Here is a 22,720-nt window from a genome sequence, read left to right as displayed (position 1 = left end):
TAGTCTGCCTATGTGAACTACCTCGGGTCTGTAAGACTCACTCATTGATAGAGTCAGTGAGAAAGGCGGTATTGAAATATTGTATCATCATCATCATCATCAATCTTTCCTATTTTACTGATATATTTTACTATTCTATGTGAATATTTACCTAGAAGTTTTATTTAATCTGTGATAGACAACACTGGGGTGTCCTTATAACATTTCTATACTGCTTGCTTTGAAAAAGAGGGAAGTACTTGGGAACTGACACAGGTCATAATGACTGGGAAGATTGGTACAAACTTAAATAAGAAAATAAGACATAAAAGGGGAAAAAGTCATCTGACATGGGAAGGAGAAATTGATAGGCTATCATTATTCCAGTCACTCACATTGAGAATGTCCTTCTCTCCTGAATATAATTTTTGGGCACCTTTGACAACCAGAGAACCACAGTAGTTAATGTACAGTAAAATGGAGCACAGAACCATGATGAGGTGCTATGAAGACCTTGGCCAAATTTTTTTTCTCTAATCAATGGCTGCATTGTTAAGTTTTAAGTGCAAAAACAAAGAGATATCAGATTTAATATGTCCGTATAACAGTCCAATCCTATGCATATCTGCTCATAAGTAAATCCCATTATAGTCAATGGGGCTTACTCCTAGGTAAGTGTGCACAGGATTGCAGCCTGTTTAGATTGGGAACAACAGGACATTCAAGAACTGAGTGGACTGTATGCAGATGACACACTGGCTGCTTCAGTGGTAGAAATTTACCATAGAGGTGCCAAGAAACCCAACTCTGAAAGCAACCAATAGTTGTTATGGAACCGGTACCAATTGACAAGACTGGAGGAATGAAGACTTGGAAGAGCTGCCTTTGAATATAGGATGGCCAGATGGCAAGACCATGTATATGGGGAAAATGGACAGAGTTGGCTAGCATGGGGAATAGTGTGTTTATGAGGAGGGATACTTCTGTACTCAAGAGGAAAGTACTGTGGGGATAGAAGGGTGAAAAATGGTTTATGTTTATACGCTGCTCAAAACAATAAAGGGAACACTCAAACAACACAATGTCACTCCAAATCAATCACACTTCTGTGAAATCAAACTGTCCACCTAGGAAGCCACACCGATTGACAATCAAGTTCACATGCTGTTGCACAAATGGAGTAGACAACATGTGGAAATCATAGGCAAGTAACAAGACACCCCCAATAAAGGAGTGGTTCTGCAGGTGGTGACCACAGACCACTTCGCAGTCCCTATGCTTTCTGGCTGATGTTTGGGTGACCTTTGATACTGGCGGTGCTGTCACTCTAGTGGCAGCATGAGGCGGAGTCTGCAACCCACACAAGTGGCTCAGGTAGTGCAGCTCATCCAGGATGGCACATCAATGCGAGCTGTGGCAAGAAGGTTTGCTGTGTCTGTCAGTGTGGTGTCCAGAGCATGGAGGCGCTACCAGGAGACAGGCCAGTACACCAGGAGACGTGGAGAAGGCCGTAGGAGGGCAACAACCCAGCATCATGACTGCTACCTCTGCCTTCGTGCCAGGAGGAACAGGAGGAGCACTGCCAGAGCCCTGCAAAATGACCTCCAACAGGCCACAAATGTGCATGTGTCTGCTCAAACGGTCAGAAACAGACTCCATGAGGGTGGTATGAAGGCCCAACGTCCACAGGTGGGGGTTGTGCTGACAGCCCGACACCGTACAGGACGTTTGTCATTTGCCAGAGAACACCAAGATTGGCAACCTCGCCACTGGCGCCCTGTGCTCTTCACAGATGAAAGCAGGTTCACATTGAGCACATGTGACAGACGTGACAGAGTCTGGAGACAGCAGGGAGAATGTTCTGCTGCCTGCAACATCCTCCAGCATGACCGATTTGGCAGTGGGTCTGTAATGGTGTGGGGTGGCATTTATTTGGGGGGCCACACAGCCCTCCATGTGCTCGCCAGAGGTAGCCTGACTGCCATTTGGTACTGAGATGTGATCCTCAGACCCCTTGTGAGACCATATGCTGGCGCAGTTGGCCCTGGGTTCCTCCTAATGCAAGACAATGCTAGACCTCATGTGGCTGGAGTGTGTCAGCAGTTCCTGCAAGATGAAGGCATTAATGCTATGGACTGGCCCTTCCGTTCCCCAGACCTGAATCAAATTGAGCACATCTGGGACATCACGTCTCGCTCCATCCACCAGCGCCACGTTGCACCACAGACTGTCCAGGAGTTGGCGGATGCTTTAGTCCAGGTCTGGGAGGCAATCCCTCAGGAGACTATCCACCACTTCATCAGGAGCATGCCCAGACGTTGTAGGGAGGTCATACAGGCACGTGGAGGCCACACACACACTACTGAGCCTCATTTTGACTTGCTGTATGGACATTACATCAAAGTTGGATCAGCCTGTAGTGTGTTTTTCCACTTCAATTTTGCGTATGACACCAAACCCAGACCTCCATGGGTTAATAAATGTGATTTCCATTGATGATTGTTGTGTGATTTTGTTGTCAGCACATTCAACTATGTCAGGAACAAAGCATTTAATAGGAATATTTCGTTCAGTCAGATCTCGGATGTGTTGTTTAAGTGTTCCCTTTATTGTTTTGAGCAGCTTATAATGGTTATATAACGTTTATGTTTATATAACATATATAATGCATTATTATATAATGTTTGTGTATATAATGTTTATATTTATATAATGGTAATTGGTTTGTGTTTATGTGTTATATATGTTATTCAGGAATATGGTTTCAAAACAATTGCTGCCATAATATACGAATGGAAGAGATATTCTAGTGAAATGGAGTTAAGGGTTAACTGGATGGGTGCTTGAATTTTCTCATTGTTGGAGTTAGTGAATACACAGGTGAGGGAGACAATATGAAACAGAACAATGGGGAAGCCACTATGGGAGGTGGGGAAAATAATAAGAGTTCTCCCCATGGGTTCCCATTAATTTCTTAAATTCAGAGTCTTGGCATTCCACCTGTTTTAAATTGTCTCCATCCTATTATTCCAATTGCAGATGACTCTGGGAATGATGCTGGAGAAGTTGAACCATAGCTGACTCCACCATTTTCCAAAGAACTCCAAAGTTCTTACTAAATTTGCAAATTACTTGCTGTTCTGTCCCATTGGGGCTATCAGGGCAGCTTGTAACCATTGTTAATAACAGATCATAAAGTCAATAAGCAAAATCTAAAACATTGTCATATATAATGACTGTGAAACTTTTGATGGGCCACTGTGAGATACAGGAAGCTGGACTAGATGGGCCTATGGCCTGATCCAGCGTGGCTGTTCTTATGTTCTAAACATTAATTTTTTTTGAAGCTAAAAAACATGAAGCCTGTTTACTCTGTTTGTTCTATTTTTATGATGTAATGTTTGCAATTGAAACTACCTAGCAATGGCTATACTTTCTGAAGATTATCTGTTGAGCTGATTTTTGTCAGCTAATCTACATCCAGAATTATAAATATTTGTGCTCCGTATTCTGCCCGCTAACATGTCTTTCTGTGCCTGATTTTGGATGTGCCTAGTTCTGATTGTTATGATGTTATAATGAATCACCTCACTGCAAGGCAGAAAGAAATATGATTGCTTCATGTTGAATGTAAAAATCAATCCCCTAGGCTTTAGAGTAACTTGCAAAAAGAAGGGAAATATTGTTAATGGGAAAAATCACCCTGTGCCAAAAGGACAAACACTAGTGAAATTGTATTTGAAAAGTGATTGTCAATTTTTAAGGGGGGGAGGGGGAAATTATATTCTACATACCCTTGATGGTGCTGGCAATGCAACTTCTTATTCTGATTTTTTTTTCCAGTGACCTTGCCTTGATGATTAGATTATAATGTATTTTATGTTTTTATTCATTATCAGTTCCAGGTTGCATGTTTAATTTGGACTGCAGCTGCAATGCAAATTCGATGTGGCTGGTATTTAAGGGAATGGTGGGGGGGAGGAAAGCAGCAATAGCATGTTTAGCATTGCGTCTGATTTGTTCCTCAGCCCCATACTCTGGCCACTACCTAGCTGTAGGGAAGGAACAAAATAGAAGAGAATGAAGCATCCATATCAGTATAGGTCATAGGATGCCATCCTATCTAATGTAATAATATATACTTAATATAATGTAGAATAATATTGCTCTAGCCATTGTAATTGTAGCTGAAGTAACCAGTTATGCTTCATGTTGTGTGTCTTGGAAGAGGTAGTAGCTTTGAAAACAAAAATTAAGCAGCACTTGGATGTTAAGGAGAATGATGGAGGTCTTTAACGGAATTGCAAACCTCATCTCATTACTCCCGTTAGTTTTAGCTGAATCATGCCCCTTCTAAGAACAGCAGCTGGGAAGCTGCAAAAAGTAAAGGGGCCACACACACGTCAACACTACCATAATTAGTGCATTGAAATCACACTGAAGTTCCAGAAAGTTTCAAAATATCATTCTTTCCTATTTTATTAAACATGGCTATGGGAGCTTTGTAGGCAAATACTGTCTAATGGGATGTTCCACCCAATTTCCTCTAAACATAACAGGAAATGCTTAAGAAGAACACTCCTTTCCTTAAGCACCCCTAAAGTTGGTTTCTCTGCATGTGCAATTCACTAAACATCTGCAAAACAAAATATTCTATAACTAATTGACCCAGATTTTGCAGCCAATTGTTAACTAATATGGATTTTTTTAATCCTCATTAAATTCCCTGTGTTTACAGGAAATGTCCAGCTGCCTGCATCAAAGTGTGTTAATTGCTGTTGTGATAGACTACCACACACTATCCATTGATTTGAAACAACAGCAAGAAGTTTGCTGGTATTGATGGCATACTGATCTGTTTTGTTAGGTAACAATTATGTGGAGAAGCATCGTTTCAAAAAAGTAGACTTCTGTGTGTGTTGATGATTGGCATACTTCTGGATACTGGTAGAATATTGGAGAGACAGTCATTCATTCTCATATTTAGATCTTCAGAATTATTTAAAAAATATTTTATACCTTTGGTTTTAATAATTTGTCCTTCTATGACTGTTATATTTTTATTATTTTATCGCTGCTAATAAGAGATAGTAATGATTTATTGCTTTGCGTCCATGAATCAATTTTCTTTCAATTGCAGCACATTCATCAAAGTCTAGAACATCAAAGTCTATGGTTCTCAAACTTTTAGCACTGGGACCTACTTTTTAGAATGAGAATCTGTCAGGACCCACCGGAAGTTATGTAATGCCTGGAAATGACATCATCAAGCAGGAAAATTTTTAACAATCCTGGGCTGCAATCCTACCCACACTTACCCAGTAGTAAGCCCCATTGACTATCATTGTTGAAAGCATGAAAGTACAAATCTGTAACATTTCCCCAAATGTGGTCATATTCCATGGTAGCATCAAGTCTAAATAAAATATTGAAATAAATGGGTACTCACCTGAAATTGGCTCACGACCCACGTAGTGGGTCCCAACCCACAGTTTGAGAAATACTGCTCTAGAAGATGCTAATTTCCAAGAATATATTCAGATCCCAAAGTTTATTCCTTTAGTACTACACTTCCTAACCTCTCTCTCTCTCTCTCTCTCTCTCTCTCTCTCTCTCTCTCTCTCTCTCTCTCTCTCTGTGCGCACATGCCGCATGTACTGTGAAAAATGTGTCTCTGTGCATCCTCAATTCAGCATTACCAATATGAGAACATTGCCTCTGGCCCTGTATGTGTTGTCATGCTTCTCAGTTCTTTAGAATCTAAATGGACAGTGACCCAAAAAAATGAGGGCAAATCTAGAAGCACTGGAACAACAGGTGGTGCCTTGCAAAATTAATTAGGAAAAGCATGGCAAGTTTAGAGCAGTGAACCGAAGGTGAGAAATTCTCCCTTTTTGTTAAGATAGAGGATGAGGGAGAATAAGCAAATTCTATAATAATACACAAACGCAAATCACTCATAGGATCCACTTGGTCACAATATAATATGTGAAATAGTTGCTTAACATCCAAAATGTGCGCGGTCAAAGGCACACATGAAAAAACGACATCATCCCAGAGGCAAAAATGATGAAAAAATGGTGCTACTCTGAGTCAAAAGATATCCACAGTTGAGAAATTGCTTAGGAAAACAATCCAAGATGGCAGGAGCAACGCCACTATAAGCCACAAGGGAGGCAGAATCTTTCTCTGCCATCCCGCTCCAAGGAAGTCCTGGGGCGCTGATTGGGTGCCATTCAGGAACTGGATGAAAGTCAATAAGTTGAAACTAAATCCTGAAAAAACAGAGGTTCTCCTGGTCAAGAAATCATCGATGTAGGTACTGAATGAATCATCTACCCTTTCACCAAGGGCTCAAAACATACCCGGTTCGCCTGGCATTTGACTGCTGAATGGATATTTGCCCTCTATGCCTCTAATAATACTTCTGTGACTTGACTGCCTCCCTGGACTTGCTTTAATTGCTAGTTTTTGTTACATTCCACTATGTAATGTGAAAATTTAATGTTTTTCATGCCTTATTCGATGTTTTTACCTGTTACCAAACTTTGTACTTGTTTATAAGCTTTGTTAGCTGCCTTGGGCATTTGCTTTGGCATGGGAAAGGTGGGATATAAATTTCTTAAATAAATAAATATCCAGAACAGAGAGCCATCTACCATAGTAGAGCAGTCTGTCGCCTAAAACCATTTGTGCAAAAGGAAGGCAATAACAGGTAACAGCTCCTTGTGTGCTCCCTGAGGCATCTGGTGAGCCAGTGTGAGATAAAGGAAGCTAGACTGGATCAACCTTTGGCCTGATTCAGCAGGATTCTTCTTCTGTTCTTCGTGTTTTATGAAGAAAGCAATCTAAATAGATGGGAAAATCTAGATCTGAAATGTACCTGAAGTGGAAAGATCCATTAAAAAATGGGGAAATGCCTCATACTGAGTCAGACCATTGACCATCTCTCTCAGAACTGTCAACACTGACTGGCAGCAGCTCTCCAAGTTTCCAGTGAGGAATTTTTTCTGCCCTACCTGGAGATGTCAGCAGTTGAACCAGGGATATTCTGTACGCACAATATATGCTTCTCCACTGTACTATAGCCCCCTCGTCTATACACATGCACAAAAGTACTTGGTGTGTGTTTGTTGCTGTTGGAAGTATTTCACTGACGATTGTGAACTTAACAATTTTTGTTACCAAATTTTGTTTTGCTTTGCTTTGTTTAAGGTCAGACAGTTTCCCAGTGCATAATGCTGGGTTAAGATGTGGGTCTAGACTTTAAAGTTAGAGCAACTTTGCATGTTAATGTTTAGAAAATGGGAATAGGAGTTATTTAAGCTTCCTGACCTCATGCATATCATTAATGTTCAAACACATCATCGCCGTCGGGAGACGCATGAGCTTCCTTATTTGGGAACAGATTTTCTGCAGTTGCACATACTGTTCAGCCATTCTTAGAATAAATGATTTCAGGTCTATATCAGTCCCATGTCTTTGCTTTTGTGCAATCATCTGTGCCTGTTATAGAAGTACACATAGATTAATGATTTCATCCAGTATGTTTGTAAATTCCTTATTGAATTTGTGGAAACAAAAAGGAGTCTATCTGTCCTATGTTTAATAGATGAAGGATTCTTGTATATGAATGTCTAAGAATGTATAAGAGTATAAAGATTCTTGTGAGGCAGACATTAAAGCCTCCAAAAGGTCTCTTTTCACCATATTCTGAAACCTCTTCAGTTTATTGAATTTACTGAATCTGTTGAGAGCAACTGTTATCCTGCACATGCCTGATCTTGTCTGATCTTGGAAGCTAAGCAGGGTCAGGCCTGGTTAGTACTTGGATGGGAGACTGCCTGGGAATACTGGGTGCTGTAGGCTTATACCATAGTCTTTCGAGACTGAAGGTTGCCAAACATTTGAGAGATTACTTAGATGCAACAGTGTTGTATATTATCTATGAAAAGAACTGAGACCAAAGCTAGCCTACAAAGACTTACCAGGAACAGAGGGTCACATGCATACAGAACTCCTTTCATTAGTACATCAGGCAGGGATCTCTTTCCTAGCAATACACGTCTTGTGCTGTGACATATCCATTTCTTTATAGAAATGGATTGGTTTTAAAGCTGTTGAGAGACATTGTCTTCTGATAACATTCATGTGCAGTTGTTTTGCAAATGAGAGGTTTAGTGCCAATACCCTTTTCGGTGTCCATACAACCAAAGCTGTTGTGAACAGGATGCAGTCATAACTGTGCTTAAAATTTAGAAACTGGAACTTGCATCTTTTTAGGCACTGGGTAAACTTCTCCAAGCTCAGGCTCAGATAACAACTTAGGATGCTTGTAGAAGCCTATGTCAGACCTTGATCTGACTCTGAAACTTGAACCCAAGTCTGCCAAGCTGAAATTGGTGAACCAGAAAAAAAAAAAAATTCACAGACATCTACATCTTCTACCCACCTTCCATTCAACTACTTGGACAGTCATTTTTCCACCTACTGCTACAAAACAGTTTCAAAGACCACAGTGTCACAAATGTGAACAGCTGCTATACAAAATTTCAGAAAAAAATTGTAAAAAGCTTTAGGAGTGTGAAGACCAGAAAAGGTCAGGCTTTTAATTACTCAGCTTGTCATTCCCCAGAAATAACAAAGCACTGTAAAGGTGACATTATTAACTATTTTCATTTTGATAAATCTGGCAGGATCCAATTCCCCATTCAGTCGTAAGGTGCTTGTTACTCTATTGATCTCAGTCATACTGATTAGGATTGTGTGTTTTTGGAGCTGCATTAAAAAATGTGATTTAGAAAATGAGAACTTTTACAAACTGGCTGCAGCAGATATTTAGGAAACCAGATATTTGTTCTGAAGAAATACAAATAGTATTGTATTGGCAACCTTCAGTCTCGAAAGACTATGGTATCGCGCTCTGAAAGGTGGTTCTGGAACAGCGTCTAGTGTGGCTGAAAAGGCCAATCCGGGAGTGACAATCCCTTCCACACCGGGAGCAAGTGCAGTCTGTCCCTGGTCTGTCTCCCTGGCTATGGGCCTTCTTTCTTTGCCTCTTTGCCTCAGACTGCTGGCAAAGTGTCTCTTCAAACTGGGAAAGGCCATGCTGCACAGCCTGCCTCCAAGCGGGCCGCTCAGAGGCCAGGGTTTCCCACTTGTTGAGGTCCACTCCTAAGGCCTTCAGATCCCTCTTGCAGATGTCCTTGTATCGCAGCTGTGGTCTACCTGTAGGGCGCTTTCCTTGCACGAGTTCTCCATAGAGGAGATCCTTTGGGATCCGGCCATCATCCATTCTCACGACATGACCGAGCCAACGCAGGCGTCTCTGTTTCAGCAGTGCATACATGCTAGGGATTCCAGCACGTTCCAGGACTGTGTTGTTTGGAACTTTGTCCTGCCAGGTGATGCCAAGAATGCGTCGGAGGCAGCGCATGTGGAAAGTGTTCAGTTTCCTCTCCTGTTGTGAGCGAAGAGTCCATGACTCGCTGCAGTACAGAAGTGTACTCAGGACGTAAGCTCTGTAGACCTGGATCTTGGTATGTTCCGTCAGCTTCTTGTTGGACCAGACTCTCTTTGTGAGTCTGGAAAACGTGGTAGCTGCTTTACTGATGCGTTTGTTTAGCTCAGTATCAAGAGAAAGAGTTTCGGAGATCATTGAGCCAAGGTACACAAAGTCATGGACAACCTCCAGTTCATGCGAAGAGATTGTAATGCAGGGAGGTGAGTCCACATCCTGAATATATTACAGTGAATATAGATTTGTGTGATATTTATAGCTTAGTTGCAGTGTTTTTGTTAGATATAAATAATTGTGCTGGTTCTAGTTTTTACATAGTGTCTGTGTGTACTGTGTACATGTGTTTGTTTTTGGCATTTGCCTCTGTATGAGAACAGGGGCACAATCCTAACCAGGTCTACTCAGAAGTAGGTCCTATTTTGTTCAATGGGGCTTACTCTCAGGAAAGTGTGGATTGCAGCCTAGGAAAATTAAAGCCTCTCAATATCACTCCTGCTGACACTGGAGGATTCACTTTGAGTTTTGTTTATGATCATTGGTGTGCTTTCTTCTAATAATGGGTCAGCGCCACTGCTAATCCTCAGATTAGCTATTTTTCTCCCAAAATTGGGAAATAGATTTGGCTTATTCTGAGCCACTCTGAATTAAAGTGGACCCTATCACTGGTTGATCCTTCCTGTGACCCTCCAAGCTTCCACACATTCATCTGCTGATGATGCTGTAATTTCATATTTAAAGCCCTGGAGGAAATTGATTGGCTACTTGACCACATGCCAGGTTGTCATAGCACTCTATTTTCCTAGGAATAGGAATTACTTGTCACAAGAAAAATGTTGCGGAAGCAACAGCCAGTCAAGGCAACAAATAATGTGCTAAGATACCTTTTTAGGGATTTTTTGAGCAACATCTTGAGCCTTCCAACATTGCTTTTTCATGGCAAAAACATTCAGCCATGCCGCCCTAGTTCTTACCTCATGGAGAGGATGTAACAGAGTATGTCCTGCTGTGCTGAGTAGGGACAACATAGGTACTGATAATGCTGAATGAAGGTGCTGAAGGAAGCAGGTCATAAAGTATGTGGATTTAATACCCTAACGGCTTCAAAGATAAGCTAATGAACAGTACATGCAAGTGCCACAACCTTGGTGTGCCACACACCATAGCTCTCTCTCTAAAAGATTGGTTGGAGCTGTGGCATCATTGAACTGCATTCAGCAATGATGCCATGCTGAGTGACTAGGGAAGTGACAACACCATTGGGTTTTCCAGTTGCAGGCCTTGCTGGCTGGAAAGATGGAGGGGCTAGGGAGAGATTAAAAGGGGTAGACTTTGGGATGCAGAACAGAGGAGGTACAAAGGATGAGGAAAACAGAGAGAAGGGACAAGAGGGTGAGAAGCAAAGGGGGTATAGAGGCAGACAAGGATGAGGGGGAGAAAGTTGGAGAAGAGCACAAAAAGTAAGAAGAAATGTGAGAGAGGATGTTGGAGAAGAAGGATGGCCCAAAGGGAGAAGCCAGAATGGGGCCAGGAAGGAGGAGAGGGTAAGAGGGGACAGATTGACTGGCAAGGCATCTGGGGTGACTGGTGAAGGAGTAAAAAGGAGCCAGGCATATGTGTGTGTGTGTGTGTGTGTGTGAGAGAGAGAGAGAGAGAGAGAGAGAGACTTCAGGATCACAGTGAATGACACCTGCAGCTTCACAATGAGTTAAGTGAGTGAGTACTCTCTGGCCCAAATGCAATTCCCTAGCCTAGCCTCAAGAATGTAGACCTCCCATCTTGAAGGGGAGATGTAGGGGGGTTGGCTGCTCATAGGTGGTCCAATATGTTGCGACATCTAATAATTATCTGAATAAATATAAAATAGCATTTTATAGCAGTTTGACCTTTTAGGTTTTCTTCCAGGGAGACCGATGGAGAGCACAACTCCAGTCTTTTTACCATTGTAAAGCCTGGAGTTAACAAACCCATGGAAAGGGTTCCAGTTCCTCAATGAGCTCCCATTTCTCCAAGAAGAGGCAGAGCGGCTGGTGGAATTAGCAATTGTAAGAGCAGTTGCAGCTAGTAGAAAGTACTCCAACCACCTGATCTACCTGCTAGTTCAGAAGCACATCCTTTTCAGAAGGTGTTCTTCCATCCCAACTATTGCAGGAGATCTTCCAGGAGGTCATGGTTTCCCTACCATCCTCAGCTTCACATGTGATTTCAACTATCTTGCTCACTTTTTTCCACTTGATCATAACCCACTGGCATTGCTTTAGGACAGGCAGCACCTTCAGGGTGCTTTGTTAAAAAAAAATATAGAGCTTTGTGTTGCCAGGATATTGATGACATCCAGTCTCAAATGTTGCTATAAGGCGGGGTATTTTAAATAGTTATACAATATCACTTGAAATTAAGTATACCACACAATCGATCCCTTGGGCTATTGTGTTACGTTCAGTTTTAATCAGCTGAATGATCTAAGCACAGAAAGTGGCACTGTGTTGTGCAGCTCTGTCTTTCAGACTACTGCCAGCATTAACCTAATTTGTCTGTCTTCTATCCAATTGAAATAAGACATATTGATTATCCCACCTGGATTGCTGGTGGCAGTGAAATTCACTCTGGGTGATGTACAAAATGAAGTACATTTTGACGGGAAATTCATCGAATAGATTGTGTATGTGTGTTTTAAGAAAAATAGAGTGCTGTGAGGACAAAATATAGGGAGGAACCATGCACATTACCCTGAGCTCCTTAGAGGAAGGATGGTATAAAAATGTAAATAATAATAATTATTATTATGTTGTATGGGGGTGACAAAAATTTATGGACCCTGAGTGTCAAATGACCTAGCTATGCCACTGGGGGTTACTCTGCAAACAATTCAAGAACCTAATAATCCCCAAAACAGTGATCTTTGCCTCCTTGTTGCCTAAAATGGCGATCCTGAAAACAATTCAGAAAAATAGCATCAGCCCTCTACTTTCCACAGGGAGAAAAAAAATTTTTTTTGTGACCCCACTTCTTGCTTCTGATTTGTTTTTGAACTGGTGGGAGCATATGGGTTTTAAATGAAACAAAAATATTTTTAACCCTTGCCTAAAGGTTGTCAGAGAAGGGATAATTCTTAAACCTCTTAGGAGGGAGCTCCATAACTGTGGTACCACTACAGGTTACAAATTCAGATGGTATGGCTCAGAAAGAGGCAAAAGAAGTTGATGCATATTTTTAAAAGGACAAAAATAACTGGAATTGCTGAAAATTAATGATGACGTGCAATGATGGTAGAAATTAAAGATACAATGGCACACTTAACGAGAGAGATTGCTGCAGACATATGATGTTAAAAGACCAGATAATCATATATTTAGATGCAGTGGCAACACCTTCAACTTTTCAGTATAGGAAAACAATATGGAAACACAGGCTCCAAATAATGAACCAGATTAAAAATGTAGTCCAGATCTGCCTATTATACCTTTTGTTCAACATATCAAGGTTAGTTTCATATTGAAACAAATGGATATATATTTTTCCCATCTTTTCTTAACTTTCCCTTTTCAGCAACACCTTTTGTATCTTCTTCCTGGGTGGAGGAGTGAACCCACTTGGCCACTCCATCCCACCCCAATACCTAGGCAGACAGGTTTGGTTGCCCAATTGGTAAGCGCATGCCAATCTCAGTGGGAACTTGCCTAGACAGGGAAAAGGTCCTGAATCACAAAAGCACAGGCTGCTTAGCTAGCAAACAGCTTCAGGGTGGGTGGGGGGCACTGGAAGTGTCCAACAATAAGAAAACAAATGGGGGAACAGGGCTTTCACCACATATACATTTTAAAATACAAATATATTGCTTCACTCGGAATGTTTCTGGCATGTGTACTCCAATTTGATCCTTTCAGGGAAAATAACTGGAATCTTATTTCTGCTATCGGTGATAGAGGATCCAAGTGACTGTCTTTACCAACTATAAGGCATGTTCTGATCCAGCAGTTCTCAAACATTTGGGTCTCTGAGCCTTTTCTACTCCTAACGATGGCCTCAGGGAGTCCCAGGGCTCCCAGGAGCACACATTGAGAAATGCTGAATTAGAATAGAATCCATCATCATCCCCATATAAGCGAGACTGAGGGCTCCATCCTATGGGTGCCTTCTGCTGATAGAACTGGCATCTCCACTGACACTGACAAATGCACTGACAGAACTTGCAGTGGAGCTGCCAGCCTGAATGGTTTGCAACTGCATGCTACTGGAGCACCGAGCTGCCATTGTGGAAGTACATTGATGGCGGGGGTGGGCAGTAGGTGGGGGAGGCTAATGGGGCATTTGGGGGACATGTCAGGGAGAGGAGGTGGATCCAGCAGCAGTAGATGTGCCGGATCCTATCCCCCATTCTTCACCCTGCCCCCAGCTCCACTTGGACATGCCAGCTATATAGCTTGCATAAGTCTGAGGATACCCATGGTCCATGAGGTGGCCAAGGGAAGGGCAAAATATTTTTCTTTAATTCTTGCAGGCCTCCTGATCACTCCCCCCACCCGTTACATGCAGCACACACCTTCATGGTACACCTGCATTCTACAGCAAGACGGGACAGGATTGGGCTGGGGGCCAAATTAACACAAACTAGTACATCAGTATTGTTAATGAGAACATATGAGGTTTTAGATAAGCTTCAAGATGGAAGCATAAATGCTGGAAAGGAGGTTGCTGCATGAAGAGCTGGAATTTTCTCTGTGTTGTAAATGCCCTGATAAGCAGCCATGAGAGCATTTCTTCAAGGCATGATTTTCCTGGTGCAGCTGTGCACTGAATTCATGACACCACAGCTGGTAGTCCATACTGCAGCAAAGAGATGAAACCAGAGAGCAGCCCCAGCCCAGTGACATGATTACGCTACTACTATATGCATCAGGGAAAGGACACTGTCAGGGAGGTCTTCCAGGCTTTTATTTTCTTGGAGGTATATATTACCTTCTAGGCTCTTTGCCCTCTTTCTGCCACACTGAAGTGACAGTTAAGGGCTGTACTGAGCCACTGGAAAGCTTGGACCTAAATATTGCAAACAACATCAAATTCACATAGCCACTAGAGCAAGGATATTGTTAATACCTTCTTTAACAGCCCAATCTTTATTTTTTTAAATTATTTTTTATTATTTTTCAAAATAAAAACAAACACCAAATATAAACACATAACAAACACAAACTCAATATACAACACACACACACACACACACACACACACACCCCGTTGGAGGGTACAGGCAATCATATATCAATATATCTAATCAATCAATACATATCTTCTAATCTTGTTCTTCTTCTAGCTTAGCCTCTTAATATCATTTATCTATCATATCATATCTTGTATAATATATCATGTATACAATGTATTCATCTGAATGCCCTATCTTATACATCTACAACTTCATTTTCAGCCAAGCATAAAATGATCTCCATTGCTCTATCTGTGTCGGTTTACGCTGTTAATCCAAAGTCTCTGTAAGCCTATCCATTTCTGCCACATTCATTATTTCTCTACTAATTCATCTTTCGTTGGAATTTTAATAACTTTCCAGTATCTAGCATATAAAATCCTTATAGCAGTTAATATCATAACTAAATACACATTATTTTCTTTATCTATAATATCTTTATTATATAATAATTCTTTATCTATAATATCTAAGATAATATTAAGCAAATAACTTTTGCAATTGAAGGAAGACTTTTGTTTTTGAGGTGAATTTAAGCCATTTATGTTGACAGAGTAAATACTCCATCCAGCCTTAACCATCATGCTTCTTTTTTACTATTCACCTTCTCTTTTAGTCTTCTTGTTGTTGCTATCGGTGAGTGCCTCCTTGCCCCTCTAGTTTCTTCCATCTCTGATTCCTCAATTGTCTCTGAATCATCTGATTTCTTTTCTTCCAGCTCCATTTCTACACTTTCTAGTTCTTTTCTTCTCAATTCCTCTTCCTCATTTTCTTCATTTCTCGTCTCACCTTTCATCACTGTTCTCAAAACATTTTCTGCTTTCATTGTTGAATTTGTATTATATCTCTGTGGAATTGAAAAAAACATACCTTGTGGGAGAAGCCATCTATATGGTATTTGCTTTCCTCTTAAAAATTTTACTAGCTCTTCATATTCTTTTCTCTTCTTTCTCACTCTCCATGGGACATGTCTCAGAATTTTCTCTTTGCTACCCGCCACCATCCATTCCTTTTCCTGTGAGATCTTCAATATTTCATCTCTGTAAAAAGTTCTGATGAATTTCACATGGATTTCTCTTGGTAGTTCATGTTTTCTTAGATAGAAAGTGCTCACTCTTCTCACTGAATCCAAATCCATCAGTATCTCCTCTGTTGGCGTGTTGATCCACTCTGTTATTAAATCACCAATCAGACGTCGTGTATCTTCTCCTTTCTGTTCTGGTAGATTTTGTATTCTCACCACTCGAGCTGCACTCTCCATCTGAATTTCCATTTAAGTTGCCTCTCCATCATATTGGTTTTGTTCTATCTCCAGTATTCTAGATTGATTTTTTGTTGTCTTTTTTTCTAATTTTCTAATCTTTTGTGTATTCTCATCTGCTTGATCTTTAACGGCTTTCAGTTGCACACTAAGATCATTTAGTTGTGTAGTTAAAACATCCAGACTAACTTGAACCTGCAAAAATTGATTTGTGTGCTGCTGTCCCATCATCACTAACTTTTCTATATTGACTTGTAATGTCTACTTCCAATTTTTCCCAAGCTTGACTCCAGGGTGGGAGAGCCCCTAACTTTCACTCCTTTTCCTGTCATCCTTTTTCTTTCTTCTTATATCTTCTTTCCTGTAAAACTCAAATATCTGTTATCACATATATCACTATCAGTTACCCATACATCACATCACATCATCAAAAAAAAATTCAACTGTTCACCCATAAAAACCAACACAGGGAAATTTTAAATCAAATAAACTTTTGCCTTGCAATGTTTTTTAAATGCCACTAGATGTCCTCAGGGTATCATCTTCCTTACATCACTTGTCAAGTCCTGTTCTTATCCTTGCAATGTCTTTTTAAATCCACTAGATGCCCCCATCTTTTATTCTTATTCTGTTATCTTGGTTCTATTGCTTACGTTTGTTGCTGTATCAACCACATTCTGTTCCAAGAGATAATCCAAGGAATTCAAAACAATGAAACTGCTTTTGCAAAACAAAGAAATGCAGCTCTCCAGCCTTCTCCACAGGCACTCCAAGATCTCCATAGGAAAACAAAACTGAACGTTTCAAAGCAAAGTTTATATTCTAAAACAATTAATTTGTAATCCAGCGAGTTTTAGATTTGTAAAGTTAGAGTTATGCTCTCATATTTCCATAACAAGGTCTCCTCCAAAGTTTCTTCTCACACAAGCAAACAAATGAGCGGAGAAAGCCTCCCCCCTCTTCCTCTTCCCAGAGGGGGAAAACCTGCCCCTCCTTCTTCTTCCCTCAGGCAAAAACTTAATCACGCAGTCAATTAATCAATCAATGCCAGACACACACAGCAGAACAACGCTCCCTTCATTCTTCCAACGTCCTTCCATTCCAACATCCTTCCAACGTCCTTCCCTGCTTGGGGCCTTCAGTTTAGTTTCAACATGAATTCTCACCAACACTGACATTGATAGCTGGGTTCCCTTGGAAAAAAACAGCCCCTGGCTGGACCCTTCCTCTCCAAAACCGTGCACCATCTGCAGGATCGAATCTCTCCTGATCACAGATCCTTGGATCTCATCAGACCCACGGTTTTTTGGCAGGAAATAGCATGCTTTCCCAAGAGCTTTCAAGAGCTCAGAAAAGCATGACCATTCAGTTGCCTCTGGCCCCACCCCCATCCCCTTAACAGCCCAATTGCTACCATCCCCTTAACCCCTGCCATTGCTACAATGCCAGAATGGCTTGCACTGCATCCTTCCAAGGGGGGGAGTTGTGGAGGTCTCCTCTGGGTAAGGGAATGAATGTTCCCATATTCAGGGGTAACTGTCCACCATTTATTGGACCTATGCTAGCAAAATTGCTGGTGCAGGATGGACTGGGGGATAAGGTCCAGGGAGGGGGCAGATGCCGCTGCTACCAAACCCACCCCTTTCCCAGAGCTGACCCTAAGCCCATTGCCACTTTTTTCCATCCTCTGCCACCATCTCACCTTATCTGTGTGAGCAGATCTATGATGATTCTCTGACATGTGGAGAGAGGCCCTGACCTTCTCCTGGCTACTCCAGCAGTGTATGATTCTGCGCACTGCTGAAATGTTAATGATTCTGCGCACTGTTAATGTTGCTGGAATGTTTGTTCCACCAGTGTTACAGTCTGATATAATCTATCATCATCCCCAGGTTTGAACTGGGTATAGGCTTGGGCTCTAGGATAGCCTAAGTCTAGGATACGTCTAAGCCTAAGGGTGCAATCCAGAGGCGCCCATGGGCCAGTGCAAGTCCCTTGCACCAGCCCAGGAGGGTCGCAAACGTGCTGTAAGGCATATTTGCACCTCCGTGGGAGGAAGCCGGGCCAGCGCTCAGCAGCACACAGGCCTGCAGATATTGAGATAAGCCTCCATGCCAGCTTCCTTGCTGAGGCTTGCATTGGCCTGGCTGGGCCAGCGCAAGCCTCTGGGGTAGGTGGGGAGGAGGCAGGAGGGAGGCGTTCCTGGGTGCGGGAGGGCAGGTGGTGGGTGGTCCTGGGGGCGGGTGGGCAGGGAGAGGGAGGCAGGGCTGGAATCCAGCACTTATGCTGGATCCCAACCCCCGTTCCCAGGGAGAACAGAGCAGCTTCAAGCCACTCTGCTCTCCTAGGACTTGTGCAGCCTCAAGAGACAGTGCAAGTTCAAGGAAATCCATAGGGGAAAGGGCGCCTTTCCCAGAGGCGAATTTTCCCTTACCTCTGGCTGAGCCGCTTTTGGCCCCTATCCTGCGCTGGTTATAGTGCAAACCTCTTGGCTTGCCTGTTCCAGCGCAGGGTAGGATTGCACCCTATGCCTAGGATGTTCGAAGTGTGGAATAATGATATGATATGACTTGAGCCAATGACTATGGCTCAAGAGGAGACTGAAAGTGATCATTCTTTAAATTGTGTCTGGAGAAACTAAACTTGTACACTAATGAGTGGGCCCTGGAGTTTTTTATGTTTCTAAGTGCAGTTAATTTTCCATCTGTATAATTCTAGAATGATATGCAGAACTGGCTACACAATGCAAGTTTGTAATGCCTTAAAAGAGAAGAGCAGAAAAAAATGGCCAGATGAAGAATAGGTTTCTACTCGGTGTATCAGACACGTTTCATTTCCTCTGTACAATAATTCAGTAACAGTGAAGCAAGAGGGCTAGTTAATCTCTGCCTCATGCATTCTAACTTCCTTTATGCATGGAATGACACTGTTTCACTGGGTGCCTATTTTTGTATTATTTGCTATAATTCATTTTTTATCCCTTTATATTTAAATTGCGAAGTGCTTTAAAATCTTGTTAATTGAAATGATGTTGAAAAGACGTGAATATTTTTGGTAATCCTTATCTCTCTCCTTAGTGACCTTCATTATTTATTCCCTGCACATTTGTGCACAAGAGAATATTGTCTTAAGTATTAGTAAGGAGAACTTAGTAATCGACCCGACAGGAGGCATGTTGATTCTTTGCTGGCTAAAAAGCCCCATGGCAGGGCTACTTTCCTTACCCAGGGAAAGAGGGCATTCATCCCCTTCCCCTGAGGAGGCAGCGGGAGCCACCCAGTATAGGCTGCCTGGTGCGATCAGGATGCCATGGCAGCCATTTTGGCACTGAGGCAGCCCCACACAGTATCTATTTATTCCACACATCTCAATCATCCCATCAGACTATCCTTTCAAATTTAAAAGACAGCAATTCCCGCTGAGAGTACGCTTTACAATGACATCAATAGGTCCCAGAGATAATCCTTAAAAGAGGCTGGCATTGATATAAGGCAAGATTGCTTGGGTAATTTCAAGGGTTAATAAACCAAATCACTTGGTGATATTGGTGCAGAAGGATAGAACTGCAAAAGTAGAGTGTCAAAAAGCACTAGCCACATAGCTATGCAATTCTTTACATCATAAATGTTAGACTGTCAGCAGAGTAGAAACTAATCTGTTTGAAGAATGGGTACTTCAGCTAGGATATACCATATATCAGGAACGGGCAAGTCCAGCGTGGCTTACCTCAAGTTGAGTCACGAGTCTCCACCCCCGTGACTTGACTCGAAAAGCAAGTCTTAATGGGGAGACTTTCCAAGTCGCCCAGGGCATTTTGGCGAGACTAAAAGACTTGAGCCCCAAGTTGTTTCCTTTAAAAAGCCAGCCATGGCTCCATGGAAAAAAAATTGGGCTGCTGCTGAGCTCTGTGTGTGTGAGAGAGAGTTCTCTTTAACCACTCCCCAATGTCCCCATTCCATCTGTAAACAAGGTGGGGGGTGGGACAGACTGTATGAGAGTGAGGACAGAAGCAGCATGAGGGAGGAGGGGCACGTGCCAGCAGCTGGGAGGCTTACCAGTATGACCCGATCCTTTGAGGCTCTAATCCAGCCATTTTCAACCACTGTACCGTGGCACACTGCTGTGCCGTGAATGGTTCCCAGGTGTGCTGCGGGAATTTGGGAGAGGGTCATTTATCAATAGGACCATTAGGGGATGTGAGCCCCCACTGACAGCACAGTGTGCCTTGTCAATTGTCAAAAAGCTGATGGTGTGCTGTGACCATTTTAGTGCCTTGCCAGTGTGCCACGAGATGAAAAAAGTTGAAAATCCCTGCTCTAATCTGAAATAGTCCCATGTGCGCCAGTTGTTCAGTGAGGCTTCCTCCTCCCAAGTAACAACAGAGCCAAAAGGAGCCATGCATTTGCAAAGCGTGGTCGCTATGAACCACCTTCCTCCCCAGCTTCCCTGCCTTCTCCCCCTCCCTGTACTTCTCCTTCTGTCCTCCCTCATCCAAAGAAAAAATCAAACTGCCCATCCTTTGTCCAATGACCATCAGTTCCTTCAGAGGTGGAAAAGAGAGCCTGCTCCCACCTCTCCCCCTCTTGCTCAATGCAAAAGAAAAACATTAACCCTTCCCTGTCTCTTGGCTGGAACTTGCCTGCTGCTTTCCCAGTATGAATGATGGCCCCACAAGGTCTTTCATGCCACAAAAAAAAGTAAGCAAGTACACCCAGACCCAGACCCAAGTCTGCATGTGTGGGGACCAAGTGCCGATCCAGTGCCTGAGTCATCAACATGGGTGACTTGAGTGTAAACGAGTAAGCAAAAAATGTGTTCCCTGACTTGAGTTCCCATCCCTGCCTATATAAATAAAATTAGGAATTATTGCGTGCATGAGATTCCCCAGGGAGGGGAAGGTGTTATAATAATAATAATAATAACTTTATTTCTACCCCGCCTTTCTCCCCGAAGGGACTTAAGGCGGCTTACAACATATTAAAAACAATTTAAAAAACAAATAAAAACATATTAACACATACTAAAAACAGCAGTCAGAGTAAAAATAAGTAAAAAGAGCATAGATCAGCAGCAAGTCATAAAAGAATCAGGCCTGTAAAAAAAAATATTAAAAGATGTTAAAAAGATGTTAAAAGGCCAAGAACTCAGAAGGCCTGTTTAAACAGAAGGGTCTTCAGGCCTTGCCGAAAGGTCTCAAGAGAGGTCGCCATTCTTAAGTCAAGGGGAAGGGAGTTCCATAGCGTTGGTGCCACTACTGAGAAGGCCCTGTTTCTTGCAGCCGCCCCACGTACCTCCCTAGGCGGCGGCACTTGTAAAAAGGCCTTCTCTGATGACCTGAGAGGGCGAGCCGGATTGTACGGGAGCAGGCGATCTCTAAGATACCCTGGTCCAGAGCAGTATAGGGCTTTAAAGGTCAATACCAGCACCTTGAATTGGGCCCGGAAACGAATGGGCAGCCAGTGCAGCCGCTGGAGAAGCGGACTGACAGGGTCGAACCGCCTACCTCCAGTAACCACACGGGCTGCCGCTTTCTGCACTAGTTGCAGTTTCCAAACCGTCTTCAAGGGCAGCCCCACATAGAGTGCGTTACAGTAATCTAATCTCGATGTCACTGAGGCATGGATCACCGTGGCCAGGTCTGCACGATCCAAGTACGGCCGCAGCTGGCGCACCAGCCGAAGCTGAGCGAAGGCCCCCCTTGCCACAGCCGCCACTTGGGAATCCAGGAGCAGCTGCGAGTCCAGGTGGACCCCCAAGCTGCGGACCTGCTCCTTCAGAGGGAGTGCAACTCCATTCAGCGCAAGCCGATAGTCCAGCACCTGCATCGAGGATTTCCTAACCAGGAGAGCCTCTGTCTTATCCGGATTTAATTTCAGCTTGTTAGTCCCCATCCAGATCCTCACTGCCTCCAGACAGCGCTCCAGGTCCTCAACCGCCACCCTGGAGTCTGGAGGAAAGGAGAGATAGAGCTGGGTGTCATCAGCATATTGATGGCACCCCACTCCAAACCCCCGGATGACCTCTCCCAGCGGTTTCATGTAGATGTTAAATAGCATGGGGGACAGAATTGAGCCCTGTGGCACCCCGCATCTCAAGGGCCAGGGTGTCGAACAGGCATCCCCCAGCACCACCATCTGGGACCGACCCTCCAAGTAGGAGCGGAACCACCGCAAAACAGTGCCTCCAGCTCCCAACTCGGCCAATCGGCCCAGAAGGATACCATGGTCGATGGTATCGAAAGCTGCTGAGAGGTCCAGCAGGACCAACAGGGATGCACTCCCCCTGTCCAGTCCCCGGCGTAGGTCATCCACCAAGGCGACCAAGGCGGTTTCCGTCCCAAAGCCCGGCCTGAAGCCAGATTGAAAAGGATCCAGATAATCCGCTTCATCCAAGACCCTCTGGAGTTGGGACGCCACCACCCGCTCAATTACCTTGCCCAGAAACGGGATGTTGGAGACTGGCCGGTAGTTATCCAACACAGTGGAATCCAGGGAGGGCTTCTTCAGGAGGGGGCGAACCACCGCCCGTTTCAAAGCGAGTGGTAACGTCCCCTCCATCAAGGAAGAGTTGACCACCCTCCCTGTCCACTCAGCCAGCCCACCCCGGACAGCTCTTATCAACCAAGCTGGGCAAGGGTTTCAAGCAGGCAGGCAGATGGCCTCACACTCCAAAGGAGTCTGTCCACATCCTCAGGCTGTACAAGCTGAAAAGAATCCCACAACACAGGACAAGCAGTTGCCAAGGGGACATCGTCAGACAC

At 43.2% G+C, this 22,720-nt stretch overlaps 1 protein-coding gene across 1 annotated transcript in view; it reads left to right on the top strand.

The window, feature by feature from the left end:
* The window catches only part of IL1RAPL1 (interleukin 1 receptor accessory protein like 1), a 784,296-nt gene that overhangs the window by 156,406 nt on the left and 605,170 nt on the right, over positions 1-22,720 (top strand). The window contains exon 4 of the mRNA XM_066621736.1: positions 6,299-6,347. Coding sequence (XP_066477833.1) covers positions 6,299-6,347 — 49 coding nt within the window. The remainder of the gene's footprint in view (positions 1-6,298; positions 6,348-22,720) is intronic.

Source organism: Tiliqua scincoides, chromosome 3 (assembly GCF_035046505.1).
Source record: "Tiliqua scincoides isolate rTilSci1 chromosome 3, rTilSci1.hap2, whole genome shotgun sequence".
Taxonomy (NCBI): Eukaryota; Metazoa; Chordata; class Lepidosauria; order Squamata; family Scincidae; genus Tiliqua; species Tiliqua scincoides.
This window is presented reverse-complemented; position numbering and strand designations above follow the sequence as displayed.